Source organism: Gobio gobio (assembly GCF_949357685.1).
Source record: "Gobio gobio genome assembly, chromosome: 20".
NCBI classification, from domain to species: Eukaryota; Metazoa; Chordata; class Actinopteri; order Cypriniformes; family Gobionidae; genus Gobio; species Gobio gobio.
The window spans coordinates 43,008,659-43,031,172 of record NC_137113.1 but is presented as its reverse complement, the minus strand read 5'-3'; the positions used below and the strand labels follow the sequence as shown (position 1 = coordinate 43,031,172).

At 37.3% G+C, this 22,514-nt stretch overlaps 1 protein-coding gene across 1 annotated transcript; it reads right to left on the bottom strand.

Moving 5' to 3' along the window:
• Window positions 1-1,825: 1,825 nt before the first annotated feature.
• On the bottom strand, window positions 1,826-17,552 carry LOC307143682 (carbonic anhydrase 4-like). The gene is made up of 9 exons (XM_079845424.1): window positions 17,465-17,552; window positions 17,273-17,345; window positions 17,096-17,122; window positions 16,811-16,981; window positions 6,624-6,775; window positions 6,444-6,545; window positions 6,271-6,343; window positions 2,810-2,973; window positions 1,826-2,679 (listed from the first exon to the last, which is right to left on the bottom strand). The coding sequence occupies exons 2-9, from the start codon at window positions 17,343-17,345 to the stop codon at window positions 2,482-2,484; spliced, it is 960 nt and encodes a 319-aa protein (XP_079701550.1). The 5' UTR covers window positions 17,465-17,552; the 3' UTR covers window positions 1,826-2,481.
• Between the last annotated feature and the right edge of the window lie 4,962 nt (window positions 17,553-22,514).

Genomic DNA, 22,514 nt, shown 5'->3' with positions numbered 1-22,514 from the left:
CTCGTAATCATAGGGGAACCTTTTTTAAGTGCTATATAGCACCAATTTAGGTGCTTCAGTGGTTCTTCAGCGGGTCTTCAGAAGTTCTTCACCAGTTCTTTGACTAAGGTGCTATATAGAACATAACATATACAGAACATGTTAAGATATGGTGCTACGAAGAACCATTTTTGGTGCCATATACTGTATAACCTTTTTTTTTAGAGTGTAGTTAGTTAGGTCTAGAAGTGAGGATTTGGGGTGGTGGAGGGATTCTGAAAAACTGTCAATGAACATGGGTAAGTCTGCCCTCTTATCGTTAATTGAGTTGATTAACTGATCATTATACATAAAAAAAAAAAATAATAATAATAATAATAATATTATATATACTATAGCCTATATATATATATATATATATATATATATATATATATTAGTGGTGGGCCGTTATCGCCGTCAACGTGAGACTCTTATCGGGTGATTAAAAAAAAAATCGCCGTTAATCTATTCTCACAGTTGGGTTGGGAGCTGGGTCTATACTACGCAAGCTATGATGACTTTCACCTTGATATTTTAGCGCGGATGTACACCTAGCCAAATTGCACTGTAGGGGGCGAGAGAACGAGTCTTCGAACCTGTGTGTATGCCTACTAGTGTTGTCAAAAATATCCATATTTCGCTATGTATCGATACTGAAATATCTGAAACGATACAATACTAATTTTCTACAGTATCAATATCAGCTGCGCTCTCCTCTCCGACCGACAGCGAGTGACACACACCCGCCTCCTCTCATTCAGTTCTGCTGGACTTTTGTTAGTATTGAGAATGAGGAGATACGTCATGGTCGTGGGCGGAGTCTGAGCCCTACACCATTCTGGGATCCCACGCTATCGGTTGCCAGGGGTAACATTGTAAGAGCTATACAGAGATCAGTGCAGGAAAGACGGCTCGAGGAATTATCATCGCGGCGTTTAAGCGGAGAAATTACGAGAAAACTTAGAAGAAATGGAGAAGAAGAGGTCTCTTACAGGGAGAAACTTACTACCAGCGCCAAGCTGAGGTATTTAGAGAAGCTGATATCAAAAACGTTGACCCATACGAGCTGCCACGGCAGAACTCCGAACTCTTTACCACCTTGCACTGAAATGTTTCTATTAATATATTTCATGTGCATTCTGAATAATAAATATATCTCCCCACTATCCTGCAGTAGTCCACTGAATTTCGCGCGGGGTTGCTCATAATGTTCATTCTACTAATTCCCGCAGATTTCGCGCTCGCATCTGAAGCGCACACACACGTACCGTAATAAAGCCGCCTCTGACATACAAGTGCAAAAATGAGCTCCTTTTTCCAGCTTATTAATGGTCAAATACACTCAACAATGTCTCTATGCCCATCTTGGTGATTTTTAACGTAAACACAGTCGTAACCAGCTCACAGGAACAGTGTTTGGATATGCGTGCGTATATACAACTATATTAATAAGTTATTATGTGTGTGTAATAAGTTATTTATTAATCAAACTACAAAAAGACAAACGATCACTTATGAGCACACATATTCTGAATGCCGTAGGCAGAATTCAAATGAGCCATTTTAATCTAGATTAATTTTGGAATTAATCTAGATTAAAAAAAATGAATCTATGCCCACCACTAATATATAAAAAAAAGTTTTGTACTAAAAAAAGTGAACAAAATGCAAGTTCCCCTAAAAATGCTTAAAATTAAATGTTTATGTGAACAAAAGCCTAAATTAAATCTGTTTATCATATAAAGGAAATTGTGTCTCTTCCGAATATTTGGACAACACCACTCAATTCATATGGATTAGTTTTATGATCTCTTTATGAACTTTTTGAAGCACTAAAGTGGTAGTTACATAGCTGTTAATGAGGGACAGAAATCGCTCAGATTTAATTTCAATAATTTGTTTTCCAAGGATGCACGAAAGTCTTTGGAAAGGGTTTGGAACGACACGACATGAGGGTGAGTGAATGACATAATTTTCATTTTTGGGTGAACTAACCCCTCTAATAGTAACAAACACACACACAAACAGCAAACATTTATTGTTTTAATTGTAATAACTGAGGTCTGTCATGGCTTTAAAGGATTTTAAACCTAAATCCTCTTAAATACTATAGAATCATCTAATGTTGAATATCATTACAGATACCATAAGCTTCATATAAATCATTAGCAATCTATATGATTTCAACTGCGTTTCGATTATAATAAAAATAGATATTCTAACTCTAGGCCTCATGACATCATCACAGATAGCAAATTGTGCATTCAAAAATACAATTGGTAGAATTAAGAACAGTCAAGTATCATCAAGATAAGATGATACATGTGACAAAATTAGCATATTATGGAAACATCAACCATGATAAAACAATCAGCAAAGCTGATACACAATGTGCAAGAGAAATCGATTAAATTAAGTTTATATTGATTTTAAATGTGCACAAAAACACACATGTATTTTTTACAGCCAACACAAACTTGATAAGAGATAAACTATGATGATGGATAAAGTGGATGTGGCCGCCGATGAAGGTGCTGCAGACTTTGGCACCTGTGATGTCACAACTCTGCCATTCAAGGGCTGAACTCCTCTGAAGTTGTTGGTCATCAGAACTGGAGGGCTTGAATTGAAATAGGTAGATGTGCTGAAGCGGTTGATCTGTTCGGAAGGGATAAAATCAACTGAATGGCTTTTAGGTTTTAACTCAGAACATGAAAAATGTTTTCATCCTGTAACAGACTAATATGATTTGTATGAATTACTCTACTATAAAGTTGCCTTGACTTACAAAGTCCTGGCTGACTTTGATGGGATCTTTGAACACAGTCCAAATCACAACTTCATTGCAGCTGGGTGTGGTTAGGGAGCCTTGGTAACGATAATATTTAGTCCTGTCCACCCCTTCAAGCAGACTGTCCATTGTGATTTGATTCATGATGTCTGTCTGGTTACCTAAATATAAAAAAAAAAAAGTTGTAAGGAAACTACTTGGCAACTACCTGTCTTCAGTTTTGAGCCAATTTGTTGTTAAATCATATTGGTTAAGAGAGATTAATGAAATATACCATGTTTTAATTGTATGAATTACTGATAAAAATGTTTAAAGATTCTGTCACGTTGATGTTATAGAAGGAAGATTGCATAACATTCAAAGGCACAATGTGTACGATTTTTAGATTAAAAAATATCCATAAAACACTAGAACAATGTTATATATTTTGTTGACCTGTGCACTTATATTATACCAAACTTTTCCAAAGAAATCAGCCATTTTAACCAGTGTTACGGACCGTGCCCTTGCGCTGCCTATCAATGATGTAATATCCGCGCTACCCTTGATTTCCGCAGAAACCAATGAAACACCAAAGGCTTTTGTTAGACCTTTAATATAGTATGTATTTTATTAGACAGGCTGTTTGGATATACATTTATCAACAGAAAACGAATCATTGTTATACAGCGCAACACAGTTTTCTTGATTCACCGCGAGTACAGTTTTTACCATGCCTTTAGAGACGACACTATTTTGTCGAGTGGCTAACATAGCATAATCAGAGAGAGCCATCATACAATATATTTTAAAATGTATTGCATGTCATTTAGCAACAGTAATTTAGTCATCCTGTTTTTATTAATACGATATTCTAACATCGATCTAGATTACTGCAATGTACAACACGTCTCTCATACTGGCCACCGAGTGAACGCACAGAGTATAGCATAACTTTCAACACACTCAAATGTATTTAGTGTGATTGTTTTAACCAGCACTACGTTACCCTACATACACGACAAAAAGAGAGGAAGCGGCGACTCAGAGACAGTGTTTCGCGCAGGTCTCTCTCATTAGCATTCACTCCCAAGGGCTCTTGTCGCATCCTGCTTCATACTACTGTAATGTTAATAAAACTTTAATAAATTCAATCATTCATGAACATGATTTCTGCCCGAGTCTGTTTGATTCATTTCCATCGGCTGTGGAGGTGAAGAGTCAAGACTATAACTCCCACGATTCCACGCTCATTCGCAGCACCATCAATCTACGCCTTTGTTTTGAATAAGCGACCTCTAGTGGCGAAACTTACATACTGTGCCTTTAAGTGAGATATAATTGCAACAGCATGTGCAATAAACCAAAACGGAATAACGTACATTAATGAGTACAATTTATTAGAAGAATAAGAAACGCAGTGTGAACAAGTTACAAAGCAATGTAAAATAAATAGTATACAAACCTTTTAAAATTAAAGAAACGACCAAACGATTCCCATAACTGATCATTCGAACCCTCTAAACTGACTACCAAAAAAAATCTTCAGAGTATTCAACGCTTTACATAAACTATGCTATAACGTAAAACAAAAATATAAAAAGTACCTAAAATTCGGTACCGGTACCCAATGGTACCTTTTTTCGGTACTTTATGGATGTTTACCTCAATAACTGTAAAGAACCTGTAAGTCATTTATAGAAGTGTTATTGACATTATGCCAGAGTTGCCCTAGTCTCTGTCTGCCATTGTCTGTGATGTTTGTATACTGTAACATTTACCAGTAAATAGTAGGCTACTAGGTACTTAATTTAAATCATAAAAACAACCATATTATTATTTTTTCTTTTTAATTTCATTTCTATAAAAAAAGACTTCCCACAAATTATTTGTTGTGTATTTTCTGGTAATCAAATGAAGACATAAGACATTCATTTTATTTAATTAAACTTTTATTGTCAAACAAAGCTGCACAACTGAGCTTTACAAAAAATGTGTAATGTATTACTTAAATAAAGTTTTGATAACTTATTATTATTACATTAGTGTTAGTATTATTATTACATTGAGACGTATCTAAATTTTACTGTACAACAGTAATGTATTTGTCAAGTTAAGGCAAACTTTTATTTTGACGGGTTGCCGTGAAGACCTTTTGAGTTTCCGTGTGTTTATGACATGATGGTAGTTTTTCTCAAATGAAATGGTAAAATGCTCATAAGGTGACTCTCAGTGGCTCTGGAGATGACGTTTGTGCGTTCATGTCCTCATAAGAGACGGCAGAGATGTAAACGTGCGACATTCACGCGCGATTCTGAGTGAGAGTTTGTGTGTGTGTGTGTGTGTGAGGTAAACCGCGCATCTACGGCATTCATTCGCACAGAGACACTCAGAATCCGTATTTAAATAATCTTTTTGCAGCTTAAAATTCACAGACACTAGTCTACGTATATCACCAGATGCGTTCTCAGGTAACGAAATTTGGTAGCGTTTGATTTAATGTGAATCGGTGCTCGGTAGTACCGACGTAATTTGGACGGTGCTCTTAAAAGTACCGAGTGCGGTACCCAACCCTACTCTTAGAGCTGTCAAAATTAACACGTTAACGATTGAAAAAAAAAAATTGTATCATATAATATACATAACATTTAAAATATATTGTCTATAAGTTGTTCTACATTCATTTGGAGAGTAATTGTGAAATTATTACAATATAAAATATATTGAAAAACTTTAGATCGCGAATATTTACAGAAAAAAATTAACAAGTAAATTTTTTTTAATCGATTGACAGCACTACTCCTAACCTAACTAACAATGAAGATAATACCTGTAGATGCTTGCAAATTGCTTTAAGAACACCAATCGAAAGAAATCGGAAAGTGGTACAAAGCGACAATGAGTAGTAAATTAAATGTAGTAAATTCAGAATTAGGTAATTAACAAAACAAACATGATCAAAGTGGCAAGCCCACAAAAACACTGCGTTCAAGAAAAGATACTACACTAATTTTGGCTCTGATATTCTCTGATATTCACTTTATTACTATAGACTATAAAACATAGTGAATAGTGCAAATACATATCGGTAACCAAAGCACGAACCTAAAAATAGTTTGAAGTCCAAGATCACATGGAAAACACATTAAGAGACATTCATCACTTGCCACAGAATTGAGTGAAGTCTGATGCTGATCGGGCTTACAACTCAAAAACGGAAAATCTATCGCCTTTGTTGTTCCAAAACCTTAAAGACTTTCTTTCTTTTGTGAAAAAAAGAAGATATTTCTCTGTGATTTGTGTCTGAATGTCATTGTTGGACCCCACTGACTTTCAATGTATGAACAAAAACCTTCTTCAAAATATCTTATATTGTGTTCCAATGGGGATTGATAGTTCTATAGGAATGAGGGTGACGAGTAAATTATGACAAAATGTTCATTTCTCGGTAAACAATCAACAACAAACTATTTCTTTACCTGAAGGAGAGATTCTTGTCAAAAAGGATGTTAGGATATCCCAACTTTTTGTTTTGTTTTTTTCACTGGTTGCCTGGTGATTAAATAAAATATATATGAGCACACAACCAAGCCACGAATATACATTTAGGTTTGCGCTTCCCTCTGGGTTAAATAAATGTGGTCTTGCTCACCTCAATGAAGAAACAAAGAACAGCCAATCCTGTGCTGTCATTAGCAGCTTTGGCAGTTGACAGATTCCCATGGTATTTTGAATTGATATTCACAATGTGCAGCTGAGAGACAGAATCAGACATAGAAAAATAAAGCATTTGGGATAATGCAGTGCAGTTGCAGGGAAAATCCAGTCATACCTCCATTGGGTATTGTTTGCCATCCACAGTGTGTTCGGAGCCAGGCGAGGAGCTGGTGTTACCCCAGTGGAGATGGAATTGTTTAGAGTTGTATAGACCTGGAAGATCACCTCCTTGCACTGCCATTTTATAATCATCCAGGTTGACCACCACTGTGAAGACAGTGGACATATTAGATAGAGAGTCCAGGACATGCAATCCATTGACGTTTTGCATCACTGATGCTTGATCTGCGCCCTATCCACCTTATTTTTCAGGAAAGAGCTGGCGTGGCCATTTGTAATTTTAGTACAAATTGTAAAAAAAATATTGTGAATTTAACAGTTAAAGACTGTAAAAAGGCATTCGGTTAAAAACAGTTAATTGGTAGTTAACAGAAAGGTTTCATACTATATACGGTGGATAACTGTAATAGATCTAACCTTACAGTTAATGTAATTTTACAGTAAAATACGTTAAATTTTACAGTTTTTGGAGTCATTGTCTAATTTACAGTGAAAACCTGTAAATTGACATTCCCTGCGTGACGCTTCACATTTGATGGATTTTTTTGTATATAAATTTGTTTTTTCTTAGTTTTTTTTCTAATCAGTTATGTACATTAGGGTTTTATGTTACATCTAATGCTGTTAAATTAATGTTTATTGCATTTTTAAAATGCCACGTGTGTTGCCATAGTGTTTGTGTGAATGACACTGTGCACCTTCTATACACTCACCTAAAGGATTATTAGGAACACCATACTAATACTGTGTTTGACCCCCTTTCACCTTCAGAACTGCGTTAATTCTACGTGGCATTGATTCAACAAGGTGCTGAAAGCATTCTTTAGAAATGTTGGCCCATATTGATAGGATAGCATCTTGCAGTTGATGGAGATTTGTGGGATGCACATCCAGGGCACAAAGCTCCCGTTCCACCACATCCCAAAGATGCTCTATTGGGTTGAGGTCTTGTGAATGGGCCATTTTAGTACAGTGAACTCATTGTCATTTTCAAGAAACCAATTTGAAATTATTTGAGCTTTGTGACATTGTGCATTATCCTGCTGGAAGTAGCCATCAGAGGATGGGTACATGGTGGTCATAAAGGGATGGACATGGTCAGAAACAATGCTCAGGTAGGCCGTGGCATTTAAATGATGCCCAATTGGCACTAAGGGGCCTAAAGTGTGCCAAGAAAACATCCCCCACACCATTACACCACCACCACCACCAGCCTGCACAGTGGTAACAAGGCATGATGGATCCATGTTCTCATTCTGTTTATGCCAAATTCTGACTCTACCATCTGAATGTCTTAACAGAAATCGAGACTCATCAGACCAGGCAACATTTTTCCAGTCTTCAACTGTCCAATTTTGTTGAGCTTGTGCAAATTGTCGCCCACAGGACTACCGCATTCTGGATGTTTTTCCCTTTTCACATCATTCTTTGTAAACCCTAAAAATGGTTGTGCGTGAAAATCCCAGTAACTGAGCAGATTGTGAAATACTCAGACCGGCCCGTCTGGCACCAACAACCATGCCACGCTCAAAATTGCTTAAATAACCTTTCTTTCCCATTCTGACATTCAGTTTGGAGTTCAGGAGATTGTCTTGACCAGGACCACACCCCTAAATGCATTGAAGCAACTGCCATTGGTTGATTAGATAACAGCATTAATGCGAAATTGAACAGGTGTTCCTAATAATCCTTTAGGTGAGTGTATATTAGTATTGTTCTCTTCAGCTTGTGGAAAAGCTTTGATTCATCATGTGACTCTCATCACCACTGTGATTGGTGGTTGTCAGTATATATCAAAGGTATATAACATACATTCGTATTTCAATAGGTTGGTAATTTAACATTAATTCAGTTAATGAAATACGGTTATTTACTGTAAATTTAACTAAAATCTGTAAAACCTAAAATGTAGCTACCGTATTTTTTAAGGTACATTTCTGGCAACCACAGCTGCCAGGTTTTTACCATAAATTTTATGGGTTTCTTTTTTTACCGTGTATAATTTAGAGTTAATTTTGTTGCTTGATATTGCAAACTGGTACTTCTTACCATGTTACCGTATTGTCTTAATTATAAACATGCTGGTTTGTAGCAAACAGCACAGTTTACTGCACTTTGATATATTCTTCTCGTTATTTCCCAATAGCGGCTAATAAATCGGAAGTCTCGCACAATGACCAAAAAACACCTCACAAGGTTGATACCTTTTGTGCAAATTTAAGGTGCCTCTATTTAGTGAGTGAGTCTCATGAACAAAAAGAGGAATCAAATAACTTGTATCCTGTTGTCTAATGTCACCCAGATCTCTGTTGTTACTGCCACATTTTCGTTTCTATTCATTTTCTGTATTTGTATTATTATTATTACCGTTAAGTGCCACTAGGGGGCGCTGTAGCTTAAGAGTGAGCTTTGTATGCAGAGAAGAGGTTTTTCCATAGAAGAAGCGATCTCAAGAGAAAGAAAGATGCATGTCTAAAGTGTGGTCACTAAGCTAAGTTTAAGAGAAATAAGATAAACAAAAAGAAGAAGAAAAGGACAAACTAATTCCTCTCTCGGTACTCAGCCAACGAGGTATGTTTTGTATGTTGTATTTGTCAAAATCTGTGAAATTTCTTTCTTTAAGCTAATTATTGTTTGTACTGTGCTTTTAGTTTTCACGGTGTGTTTATGATCCTGACCAAGCTGGATTCAATAAATCCATCAGTATGAGAAAGCCACTTGTGTCTGTTGGTACCTGGAGGAATTACAGTGAAAACTCGGACTGATCTGCACGCGAGTGGAGGCGAGGCGGAATGATCAAAGGAGCAGCAGTCTTGCCACAGCGTGATCGGCGCGTGCGCAGAGCGGGGGAGCGCGCACGGGACCAAAGCATACGATTTGAAGAGCAACACTTTAAGATAAGGCCATAAGAAATGTGGACATTCATAAGTTAAGGGTTTGTTTAAACAAGGAAAACAAAACACAAGTTTAAGGTTGATTAATCAAACAGTAAAAAGTGAAAGTAACGTTTTGTTATTCCTAGTTTTTGTTTATTAAGCTTCATTGTGAGTTCTAAAGCACCTAAGTTTAAGCTTCAGGACTTTTGTTTATTGGGCTATTTGTAACAGTAATTTGAATTCTGTATTTCATGTGAAGAGTTTGAATGTGAATAACTCTTATTTGAATACGTTTTGGGTATATTTAAGTTGAGAGTAATTTAAGTTACATTCATATTACTGCATTAAGATTCAGTGTTACATTTTTTATTTTATTCTGCCTTTATATTTGAACTGCCTGCAGTACAGGGGTGACTTTTAGTTAACGTAAACGTTTTGCTGTTTAGTGACAAGTGACAAGACGTTAAAATGACTGATCCAAATACACCACTAGTTAGTGCAGACCCCCAGATGCAGTCTGAAGAAACTCAATGTACTGATCTTAGTGAGCAGCAAGAATCAGTACAATTTAGAAGAAGTCAGAGAGTGAAAACACTCACAGAAAAGGGAAGAGAAATGCAGGATGAGAGGATTAAAGGACTCCAGCAAAGATTTAACTACAACTATGAAAAGTGGAGAACACGTGCAAAAGCATCTAAGAAACCCCTCTCTCAAACAGGACCCTTGAATGAAGACATACTTGAAGACATTATTGGTGATATTAGAGGGCTTTGTGCAGATGTCACGAAAGTTTATGAAGAGTTACGTAAGCTCACCCCACCTGATCAGGAGTCACGTCGCAGAGTTGATCTGTGCGTGGAGATCTCAGGTTTCCTCGTGAATAAAGCAACCAGCCGATTGGAAGGAAAAGAGGAACAAGATTGGCCGGAAGCAGGCTCCCTCTTTCAAACTGCAAGCAGTAAGTCAAGCTCCTTCAACACCACTAAGAAGAACTCATCTGAGCATTCACATAGATCTTCTGTAAAACATCAAGAAGCCGCAGCAGAAGCAGCAGCGAGTCAAGCTGTTCTCAAAATATTAGAAGAACAAGAAATGGAACAGCAAGAGATAGAAAGACTAGAAGCTGAAGTCAGGAAAAAAGCAGTAGAACAAGATACATTGATTAGACAAAAACGCTTAGAAAGAGAGGCAGAAGAAATTAGACTAAGAATGCAGAGAGAAGCAGATGAAGCAAAGTTTAAGGCTCTACAAGAAGCAGAGTATGCAGCTCTGCAGAGAACACTTGATGAAAAGAAAAGAAAAGTACTGCACCTGGAAAAGGTCAAAGATCTAAAGGCAGCACAAGCAAGGATGCAGGTTTATGACCAAATGAGTGCAGCAGAAGTACAAAAGATCGATGTAACAAAGATTAACACAGAAATGAAAGACTCTGAACATGTAAGCTTCTCATCTATGCTTGAACAAGTCATACCCCAAGCTGCAGCTACTCCTATAAGTGATAGTACATCAGATCTTGTTAAAGTGCTAGCAAGTGCACTAAGTGCTAGCCGTATCCCTGTTCCGGAACCTACTGTGTTTTCTGGCGATCCCTTAAGTTACAGTGACTGGAAACTGTCATTTCAAACGCTGATAGACCAAAAAAATATCCCGGACAAGGAGAAAATTTTCTACCTTCGGAGATATTTGAGTGGACCGGCTAAGAGAGCAGTTGAAGGATACTTCCTGCTTGGAACTGAATCTGCATATGCTGCTGCATGGAAGATTCTGGAAGAAAGATATGGAAATCCATTCACAATCGCGAAAGCCTTTAGAGACAAACTGCATGCATGGCCAAAAATGACCTCAAGGGACAGTTTCGAATTAAGAGACTTTGCAGATTTCTTGCACAGTTGCGAAGCTGCAACATCTCACATCAAGTCATTAGAGATCTTGAACGACTGCAATGAGAACCGAAAGATACTTTCCAAACTTCCAGACTGGCTTGCTGCTAGTTGGAACCGCAAGGTTATTGAAATTGAAGAACAAACAAATATGTTTCCCACTTTCAGCCAGTTTGTTGAGTTTCTAACGAGAGAAGCCAAGATTGCCTGTAATCCTGTTACATCTTTACAGTCACTAAAACAATGTGAGCCTAACAAATCAGACAAACCGAAACTTACAAAACAGAAAGAAATTGGAGTTAAAACACTGATGACCACTTCACAAGAAAAGATACAACTGGTATGTGTATTCTGTAAGAAACCTAAGCACAGTTTACACAAATGCAGAAGTTTTCTGGAAAAGGCTGTGTCAGACAGAGTCAGCTTTATTAAGTCAGAGAGGCTATGTTTTGGTTGTCTCAAACCAGGCCATCATTCGAAGAGCTGTACCAACCGCAATATTTGTGAAAGGTGCAGTAAAGGGCATCCGACTTGTCTTCATGAAGATAGAGTTAAGGACAAAGAAGAACAAAGGCAACCACTAGCTAATCCAAAGTCAAGTAACGAAAGGTCAAGTCAAAGCGACCGAGCTCAAGAACAAGTTACAGCCATGGCTACGACTAACCGAGTCGCAAGTCAAGAAAATAACACACAGACAGCTGCAATCATTCCTGTGTGGCTTTCATCTTCAACAAAACTCAAAGAAGTTCTTGTGTATGCCTTACTGGATTCACAAAGCGATACAACATTTGTTCTCAGTGAAGTTGCAAAGTTACTAGAGACAAACCAAGAACCTGTTAAACTAGAACTGTCTACTATGTCTTCCCAGACTACAGTTGTTCAGTCCGACAGACTTCAAGATCTTCAAGTTCGTGGCCTTAACTCAAGCAAAATAATCACTTTACCTCCTACATACACACGAGAATTCATTCCAGCCAACAAAGCTCACATTCCAACTAATGAAACAGCTAAAGCTTGGCCACATCTGGAACACCTTCAATCAGAAATCGCACCTTTGCAAGATTGCGAGGTAGGATTGTTGATCGGATACAACTGCTCACAAGCTCTTCTCCCGAGAGAGATTGTGTCAGGCAAAGAAGGCGAGCCATACGCTCAGCGCACCGATCTTGGTTGGAGTATAGTTGGACAAACCAATCCCTGCCTGAACTATGGAGATGCGATTGGAATTAGTCATCGCATTATTGTCAAGAAAGTCATCCCAGAGCTTAAGCCCTCTCTAAAACTTCAGAACAAAGTCCACTATGTCAATAGGACTACAGTAAAGGACATCACCCCTTCTGACATTATCAAAGCACTTGAAGGAGACTTCTCTGAAAGAGCCATCGAGGGCAACCCTGTGTCACAAGAAGATTTAAAGTTTCTCACAAAACTTAAAGAAAACATCACACAGAATGAGAGCGGCCACTATGAGATGCCACTACCGTTTCGTGACGGAAGACCCACATTACCAGACAATAGAATATGTGCAATGCATCGCCTAAAGTGTCTGGAAAGGAGATTAAAGAAAGACAAATCATACTACAATGATTACACAAACTTCATGGATGACATCATCTCAAGAAGAGATGCTGAAAGAGTCCCTGACGAAGAGTTGAATAACACTCCTGCATGGTATATCCCACATCATGGGGTCTATCACCCACACAAACCCGGAAAAATCAGAGTAGTATTTGATGCCTCTGCCAAGTACCAGGACACTTCTCTCAATGACCATCTCTTAACCGGTCCTGACCTGACAAACGCATTGGTTGGTGTTCTTTGTCGTTTCCGCAGAAGTTCCGTCGCATTCATGTGTGATATAGAGCGGATGTTTCACCAGTTCCATGTCACAAAAGAAGATCAGGATTATTTAAGGTTTCTTTGGTGGGAGGAGGGAGATTTGGAAGCATCACCATCAGTTTACCGTATGAAGGTCCATCTTTTTGGAGCAGCGTCTTCTCCAGGCTGTGCCAACTTTGGCCTAAAACACCTCGCGGCCCAAGGACAAGGTCAATTCAAAGAAAACACCATACACTTCATACAGAGAAACTTTTATGTTGATGACGGTTTGGCAAGCGTTCCTACTGAAAGGGAAGCTATTCAGCTCATCAAAGACTCGAGAGAGCTCTGTGCCAAAGGAAAGTTAAGACTCCACAAATTTGTGTGTAATAGTGAGAGAGTTATGTCCACCATTCCAAAAGAAGAGTGTGCCACAGTGAAAGACCTTGACATGTCCCTAAGTTTACCACGCATTGAAAGAGCTCTTGGAGTTGAATGGTGCGTCACTTCAGACACTTTTAAATTCAGAGTTCAAGTTAAGTCGAACCCCCTTACAAGAAGAGGTGTACTTTCTACTGTCGCCTCCGTTTACGATCCCCTGGGGTTTATTGCACCGTTCGTCCTCTTGGGAAAGCAGATTCTCCAGCAAATGTGCAAGGATAAGGTTGAGTGGGACCACGAGCTTCCAGAGCACTTAAAACCCAAGTGGGAATCCTGGATTAAAGACCTTCCAAGTTTAGCCAACATGCAGATTCAAAGATGTTTCATTCCTACAGATTTTGGTCAGGTTAAAAGCTACGAGCTTCATCACTTCGCAGACGCCAGTGTCAATGGATATGGTGCTTGTACTTACCTGCGAATCATTAACCAATCAGATCAAGTCCATTGTTGCTTGGTAATGGCCAAGTCAAGAGTCACACCTACTAGTGTCACGACTATCCCTCGACTCGAACTCTCAGCAGCAGTTGTTGCAGTTAGAGTCAGTGATCTACTCAGGGCAGAGCTTGAAATTCCAGACATTGCAGAGTTTTTCTGGACAGACTCCACCGTTGTTCTCGGCTACATAAATAATGATGCCAAAAGGTTTCAAGTCTTCGTAGCAAATCGGATACAAAGGATCAAGTCAAGTACAAGGCCAGAACAATGGGCGTATGTCGCATCAGAGCAAAACCCTGCAGACTACGTTTCTCGAGGCTTAACCGCAGAACAACTGAAGTCCTCTGAATGGTTTGAGGGGCCAGCATTTCTCTGGGAGAAGAACATTCCTGATAGAGATGTCAAGGTGGGAGAGATCAGGGAGAATGATCCAGAACTTCGCAAAGCCTGTGTGTATACCATCAATGCAAAGGAAGAGCAAACTATTTTCAGCAGATTTGAGAAGTTCTCAGAATGGTCCAGATTGATAAGAGCACTTGCAATCTTGAGAAGAAAGGTCAAGGAACGCAAGGGTGATATACAAAAGACCAAAGAAAGTACAACTTTGGAAGAGAGAAAACAAACAGAACTGTTTGTCATCAAAATTGTTCAAGAGAAAGCTTTCGCAGAAGAGATAAAGAGTCTAAAATCAAAGAAAACAGTTTCCAAGACCACAAATCATAAACTGTACAAACTAAGTCCGTTTCTGGACGAAGAAGGAATCCTCAGAGTGGGTGGACGTTTGGGTCAAGCTGTACTACACCCGCATGTAAAACATCCAGCCATACTTCCCAAGGACAGTCATATTTCAACTTTGCTGATCAGACATTTTCACTTGAAGGTTCAACATCAAGGTCGTGGAATGACGATGAATGAGTTGCGTGCAAATGGTTGGTGGATTCTTGGGAGCAGCCGTGCAGTTTCATCATACATCTTCAAATGTGTCAGATGTCGCAAATACAGAAGGAAAACAGAGAATCAAAGTATGGGAGATTTGCCAGTAGACCGAACGGAGCCTACCCCGCCTTTCACTTATGTCGGAATGGATTGCTTTGGACCAATATACGTCAAAGATGGACGAAAGGAGCTCAAGAGATATGGACTCATACTAACCTGTCTATGTTCACGAGCCATACATATTGAAGTAGTAGACGACCTGAGTACAGACGCATTCCTAAATGCTCTGCGAGCCTTTATTGCAATAAGAGGAAATGTGCGTCAACTGAGATGTGACAGAGGAACCAATTTCATTGGTGCCCAGAGAGAACTCGCCAATCTCATGAAAGAAATGAATCAGGAGAAGGTAAAAGCACTTGGATGTGAATTTCTCATGAATCCTCCTTCGGCAAGCCATATGGGTGGAATATGGGAAAGACAGATCAGGACCATCCGTAGTGTTCTTTCAGCCATCCTTGACCAGTCAGCAAAGAGACTCGACAGTACATCCTTGAGAACCTTGTTGTACGAGATCATGGCGATTGTCAACAGTAGGCCACTTTCCATCGAGCATTTAAGTGATCCAACAGGTCCTGAGCCATTAACGCCCAACCACATTCTCACTATGAAGTCAACCATTGTTCAACCTCCTCCAGGAGAGTTTATGAAAGAAGATTTGTATCTTCAAAAAAGATGGAGAAGAGTACAATATTTAGCCAATGAGTTTTGGATCCGTTGGAGGAAAGAATATTTGCTCAACTTGCAACCAAGACAGAAGTGGAATGTACACAGAAGGAATCTGAAGATAAATGATGTAGTGCTTCTACAAGATGACATGGCACCACGTAATGAATGGAAGCTAGCCAAAGTCACTGATGTCTATCCAGGAACTGATAACAAAGTGAGAAAGGTTCGACTTTTGGTTAGTGAAAGGACACATGACAAACACAGTAAACTTGTGACTAAAACGACCTCATTAGAACGACCTATTCATAAGGTTATTGTTTTGCTAGAAGCGGACTAAGAGTTTGTGTTCATTTTCATGTTCAGTTGTCAGTCTGAATGTAAGCTATAGAAATCCCACAGTAAGAGTTGTGAGATTGGTGGGAGTGTTACTGCCACATTTTCGTTTCTATTCATTTTCTGTATTTGTATTATTATTATTACCGTTAAGTGCCACTAGGGGGCGCTGTAGCTTAAGAGTGAGCTTTGTATGCAGAGAAGAGGTTTTTCCATAGAAGAAGCGATCTCAAGAGAAAGAAAGATGCATGTCTAAAGTGTGGTCACTAAGCTAAGTTTAAGAGAAATAAGATAAACAAAAAGAAGAAGAAAAGGACAAACTAATTCCTCTCTCGGTACTCAGCCAACGAGGTATGTTTTGTATGTTGTATTTGTCAAAATCTGTGAAATTTCTTTCTTTAAGCTAATTATTGTTTGTACTGTGCTTTTAGTTTTCACGGTGTGTTTATGATCCTGACCAAGCTGGATTCAATAAATCCATCAGTATGAGAAAGCCACTTGTGTCTGTTGGTACCTGGAGGAATTACATCTGTTTTGTATACTTTTCTTTTTAATGTGAAACTTCTCATGTTACCGTCTCTTAAGAATTGATCGCTTTTGTTAGTATGGAGCCTATTCCTCATTTGGAAGCCACTTTGAAAAAAATCTGCTAAATAAATGTAGAAACTATATTTTGTAAAGCCAAACAAATCCTATAAAAAAAACAATGAAGGTTCCTAGTGTGCAATGCTCCTTACCAGACTCCCCCGAGTTTATGATTGACATGAGGTTGGAGTTGTCATCAAAACCAATGAAGTTAAATGAGGTCAGGTTACGATTTCCCTGAACACTTGCAGTCACGATATCAATTGGAGATTGCGTTGATCCATTGCAGAATTGTGGAGAAAGTTGGGGCCAGGTGGTAACATCTATTACAAATCAGGGGTCACAAAACCAGTTTTAAATATAGAACATTTTATAATAACCTTTATATTAACTTTTATGCTGAATATTTTATAATATAATAAATAAATCACACTTACTGCATGTTGGCTTGTGATAACACCATGCTGTTTAGGATTATATGACAGCGTTAATAAATACAACCAATTAAATTTCCATCCAACAAGTTTCCAGAGCCTTTAGTGCCCATGAGGAGTCATGAAAAATAAAACTATATATTCATTGAGTAAATGAAGTTGAATTTGAGTCACACTCACCCACTGTAGAGCCCTCGCTGTGGACGGAGGGACACAGAAGAGCAGCAAGGCAAGTTACCACAAAGACGATCATCTAAATCAAACAATAAATCATATCAATGCCACTAACAGAATTGAACCTTATTATACATGAATCGAATTTGATAAGAAAAATGAAATCATCAGGAAAAGGCAGTTAAGGTGCTGCTGTACCTCTTTAACACGATTCACCTGTCGGTATGCAGAAAATTAATGGCTTCATTCCCGTCTTTAATACTCTTCTCAGCTCACCTGTGGGTGTGTCACCTTCATCCATTCGTCTGCTTATCTGGCGAAAAACTACATTCCTATCAAAGGCATGTGATCACATTATCTTTTGAGATTACTTTGGAATAGCCGTCAGTAGTAATTAAGCTACACCGCCTGTCATAATTGGATTGATTGATGACCCCCCATGACGCACCTGTCATAATTTGATTTATGATGACCTTCGCATGACCTTTTCCTTTGAAGTTTTGACCTCTCACCGAGGGTCCTGGCCCTAGGCATCAACCTTTGCCCTCGAGTTGTAGTTATGAATGGGGGTATTGTTATGAGCTGTGTAAGCCCATTGTCCTCTGACCATCTGCAAGTGATTAGCCCTCCCGCATGGAAATAGCGATGCTGACCTTTGTATGTCCAAATTGGATATGGTTAATTATGTGGTAGGGTCAGGGTAATTTGAAGGTTGAGGGGGATGGCGGATGTGCTGACAATGTGACGACTTCCGCATTCCAAAAGAGTTGTATATAAACAGAGGGTCCACACCAGTGCCACAAGTAAGTGATCGGGACATGACGAAACTAAGGAAGTAAAAGAAATAAATATGTTTTAACATATCATATCATAAGGATTAAACTTTTTCCAGTGCAAATACATGACAATGTCAAAAAAAAAAAAAAAAATCAAAGTCTAATCTTAAAAGTTTAAATTATATGTAAATACAATCTTTAAAGTTTTAATAAAATCTTATATTTATCTACCTATAAGCTTGTTGTATAAAGCAATTCAGCTTAAACCATTACTATAAATTCCATTACTTCAGCTGTTCTAGATTTCATTTATACACTAAGATTCAAACAAATAAATCTGTATGTTTTAAAATAAAGTTTGTTTGTTTTAAAAAAGATTTCAAAGTGTTTGAAGCAGCACAAAAGCATCTCTCAGGTCACCTCGAGCAAGGATGACACCCCACCCCACCCACACACACACACATGCCATTTCAAAACAGCTGAAATATAAAATATATTTTTAAACGAAATTATTATATATCATGTTGTATAATATTCCTCTTACTAAAATTACTGAAACTATAAAAAAATATATTTTTCTTTCTTTTTTTTCAGAGAGCAGGAAAACCGGCCCTTGTGCTATGTATATATACACACGTCTGTTAAATTTTTCCAGAGCAAATGATTAATAGTCAAAACATTTTTTCAAATATTTATCTACCTATAAGACTGTTGCATAAAGGAATTTTGTTTAAACCTAAAGTGTATTGGTTATTTAATAGGGCCTGTTCCATTACTTTAGTCGTTCTAGATTTCATTTATAAATAAAATCAAACAAATAAATCTACATGTTTTAAAATAAACTATAATATTTAACTTGTTTTAAAATATGAAGGCATCTTCTGGGTGTTTGACGCAGCACAGATGCAACTCTCATGTCACCTCAAACAAGGACTCAACAATGCTCTTAGTTTAAGAAAATACCCCCCCCCCCCCCCCCACACACACACACAGTAAAATGAACTTTACTCTATTTTAAATTAAATAAATTAAAAATAAAATACACAATGAATATTAACAAATATGTTACTAAAAAGTATTTGAGCACTTTGTTATAGTTTTAGCTAAATATAATTATAAATATAAATAAATAAATAAATATGAAAACACCTTACATTTTCAGAGTTGAAGTAGTAGTTCTTTATGAAATGATAGCAAATATTTTAACCTGTATCAAACAAAACAACCCCAGATCATCCCAGGAAGTCCACTATGAAATGAATGCTTCAGACCCACACAGAGACGGGAGGAGTTACCAGATGAACCTCTGTGCATCATGTCACAGCACATGTGAAGTTAGCCTGCTAACACATTTCCACAGCCAATGTTGTTTGTATTTATTTTATTTCAAGGCCTAATCTTAAAAGTTTCAATTAGATCTAGATATTTTTCTTTTTTTTTTATAAAAATCGTATCTTCTTTATCTTCCCAGAAGACTGATAGTATCTGATGACCCATGGTAGGAATGATTTTGCTTAATTTCAATCTAAGTATAATTTATACTAAACAGCATCTGTTCAAAAACTTTAGACTGTGCTTAGTCTTCTTAGATCTTATTTTACAAATATTCAAGCTTGATTAATAACCATTAATGTATGAATCCATGATATGAACCATGTTGACAGTGGCTGTTTTTAAAAATAAACAGAAATTGTTAAATTTCATTTGTTTTAAAAAAGATTGCAAATATGAAGGTGTTTGACGCCCCAAGATTTTTCCTATTTAGTCAAGAAAATCACCATACTGGTCCTCAACAAGCATTAATCATAGCTTCAGGCTATGGGGGTGATATGGCGATTTACATACCAAATGTTCCTCTGCGGGCAATGACATAGCATAAGTAAAGTTGAGTTATTTTTTAATTTTACTCGTCTTATGTCTAAGCATGATCTTACTTTAAACTTTAAATAATAACTGGTCATATCTTATACTACTATAATATTTGACATTTTGTGGTAGCCGCGATCTAGGATTGCACGTATAAGTTGAATATGATTCTACTTTTCTTGTGTCTTCCAAACTGGCCTTTATCAGTGTGAAACATACCCTTTACTGATAATATACTATCGCTTATCAACTCAAAAATACGTAGGATTTTGAAAATGTAACCATATGTTATTTGATGAGACAGTTTGTCTCTAGGCCAGCATGAACAGACTTTGGAGAGAGCTGCAAGCAGGGAGAATGCCCTTTGACCCCAATGAATGTGTAGGGTGTTAAAGACCCTACAAGGTAGTCATTCATGTCAATTGTTATTCACAAAACAGCATATTTCAACTGAGTGAATCTTTAACATTTAAAATTGGGGTTTTAAAATCTTACAATTAATTTGTAAGATGGTACATGTCTCATGGATCTATATGATTTTACTTTTCTTACTTCTACAAAGTTTCAATATAATAAATGCCTAGTAAATATAAAGTAAACATATGATAACACACAAGAATAATGTTGGCAATATGTTTGCTGCAATGCTACTCCAAACAGCTCCTCACACCACTGTAATTACACTATGTATACATATGTAATATTTGTATCCGCAAAATCAAACACAATGGCATTCATTGGTACTTTTTGTTTTATAAAATGTAGCCTACTTATCTTATTTCTGCAACATATCATGCTAGTTTTATCAGCCAGATACATATGTTAATGCATTATGAAACAAGATAATAATGCTTCCAAATATATTTGACACATTTTATTTTAAAATGCAACTAAACCAGTTTTTTTTTTTTTTTGACAAACTAGACACACATTGTTTTCCCTGGGGTGTTGGAATGGAGCTTTTTTCCAGGTTTGTTAAAATCATGCAGTACAAGAATTCAGATGAAACTACTTACCAAACAAAGTATGTTTCAACATGTGTTAAGCATATTTGTACACTAGTATCACGCTTTCATGCCATTTTTAATAGACTTTTTACTAATGCGTTATGCATCAGAATCCAGCTAGTTATCAGTTAAGTTTGTTTAGCCTTTTTATTATTATTGACTTTTTATTTAGTTTTCCTTTATTACTTTTTGCTCAAATATATATACTTATATTGAAGCTTATTGTAATAGCTTATTCCCTTCAGATAAAATCCAAACATGTTCTTTGTAGGAATTATGTGTGCACAAAACTCGGGTGTAAGCTCAAGAGGCCTAGAGTAACAAACAAAGCAATGACAATCACTTGTCCTGTTTTTTTTGGCTAAAGTTAGCTTCAACAGATCGGCACAATGCAAGCTGTAATATCATCCACTTAGCGATCTTAAACTTAGCCGTTTCTATATGAGATAATATTAAACCATTTGTCCGTGATGTATTTTTGCTATTCGCAATCCAGAAGAGAGAGAAAGCGAGCGAGCTCTCTCACGGGGAGCTACAGCGAACACAACACGTCAGTGACGATGGCCAAGAGAACTAAACAAAAGTTTAGTCTGCTTAAACTTTAGGGCTGTGCTGTGATATTAATAAAATTTTATTTCCGATTTCGGCTTCCACAGGGTTCGCGCGGGGTCTTAAAATGTCTACGATTATTATTTTTTTAATTTAAGGCCTTAAAATGTCTTCAAAACGGCCAGATTTTCATCTGAGGTCTTAAATTTCATTCAGTTAGGTCTGAAAAAAAAAAAGGTTTTATCCTCGTTCATTTCCAGAAACGCTGGCCGCAGAAAGTTATTAAAGCTACACTGTGTAACTTTTTTAGTTTATTCTTAGCTAAAAACCGTTCTTTCAAAAATATATGTGCTCATTAATGTATATTTACTTCTTTCAAGTAATAAAGTATTCTCGTAAGTTTATAATATGCCATTGAAAATACATACGGGTAAGGGGTTCGAATGGGGGTCGCCATCTTGAAAGTACATTAGCCAAAGAGGGACATACCCGTAAATTCAAGCTTCGCCTTTCGCGTTTTAACACTCGATGGCACCGTGTCGAATGTGAAGAGAGCAGAGGTGTCAAAAGTATTCGCATTCATTACTCAGGTAGAAGTATAGATACTGGGGTTTAAAAAGACTTCTGTAGAAGTTGAAGTATCAACTCAAGCTTTTTACTCAAGTAAAAGTGTAAAAGTAACTGGTTTCAAAACTACTTAAAGTATAAAAGTAAAAGTAATGTAAGGGGAAAAAATGCCATTAAAGGGGTAGTTCACCCAAAAATGAAAATTCTGTCATAATTTACTCAAATTGTTCCAAACTTGTATGAGTTTCTTTGTTCTGAAGATTGAAGAATTTTTGTAACCAAGCAGATTATATGCAACCATTGACTGCCATAGTATTTTCCCCTACTATGGCAGTCAATGGTTGCTCTATCTGCTTGGTTACAAACATTCTTCAAAATATCTTCAGAACAAAAACTCATACAGGTTTGGAACAACTTGAGGGTGAGTAAATGATGACAGAATTTTCATTTTTGGATGAAGTATCCCTTTAAGGACAAAAGATT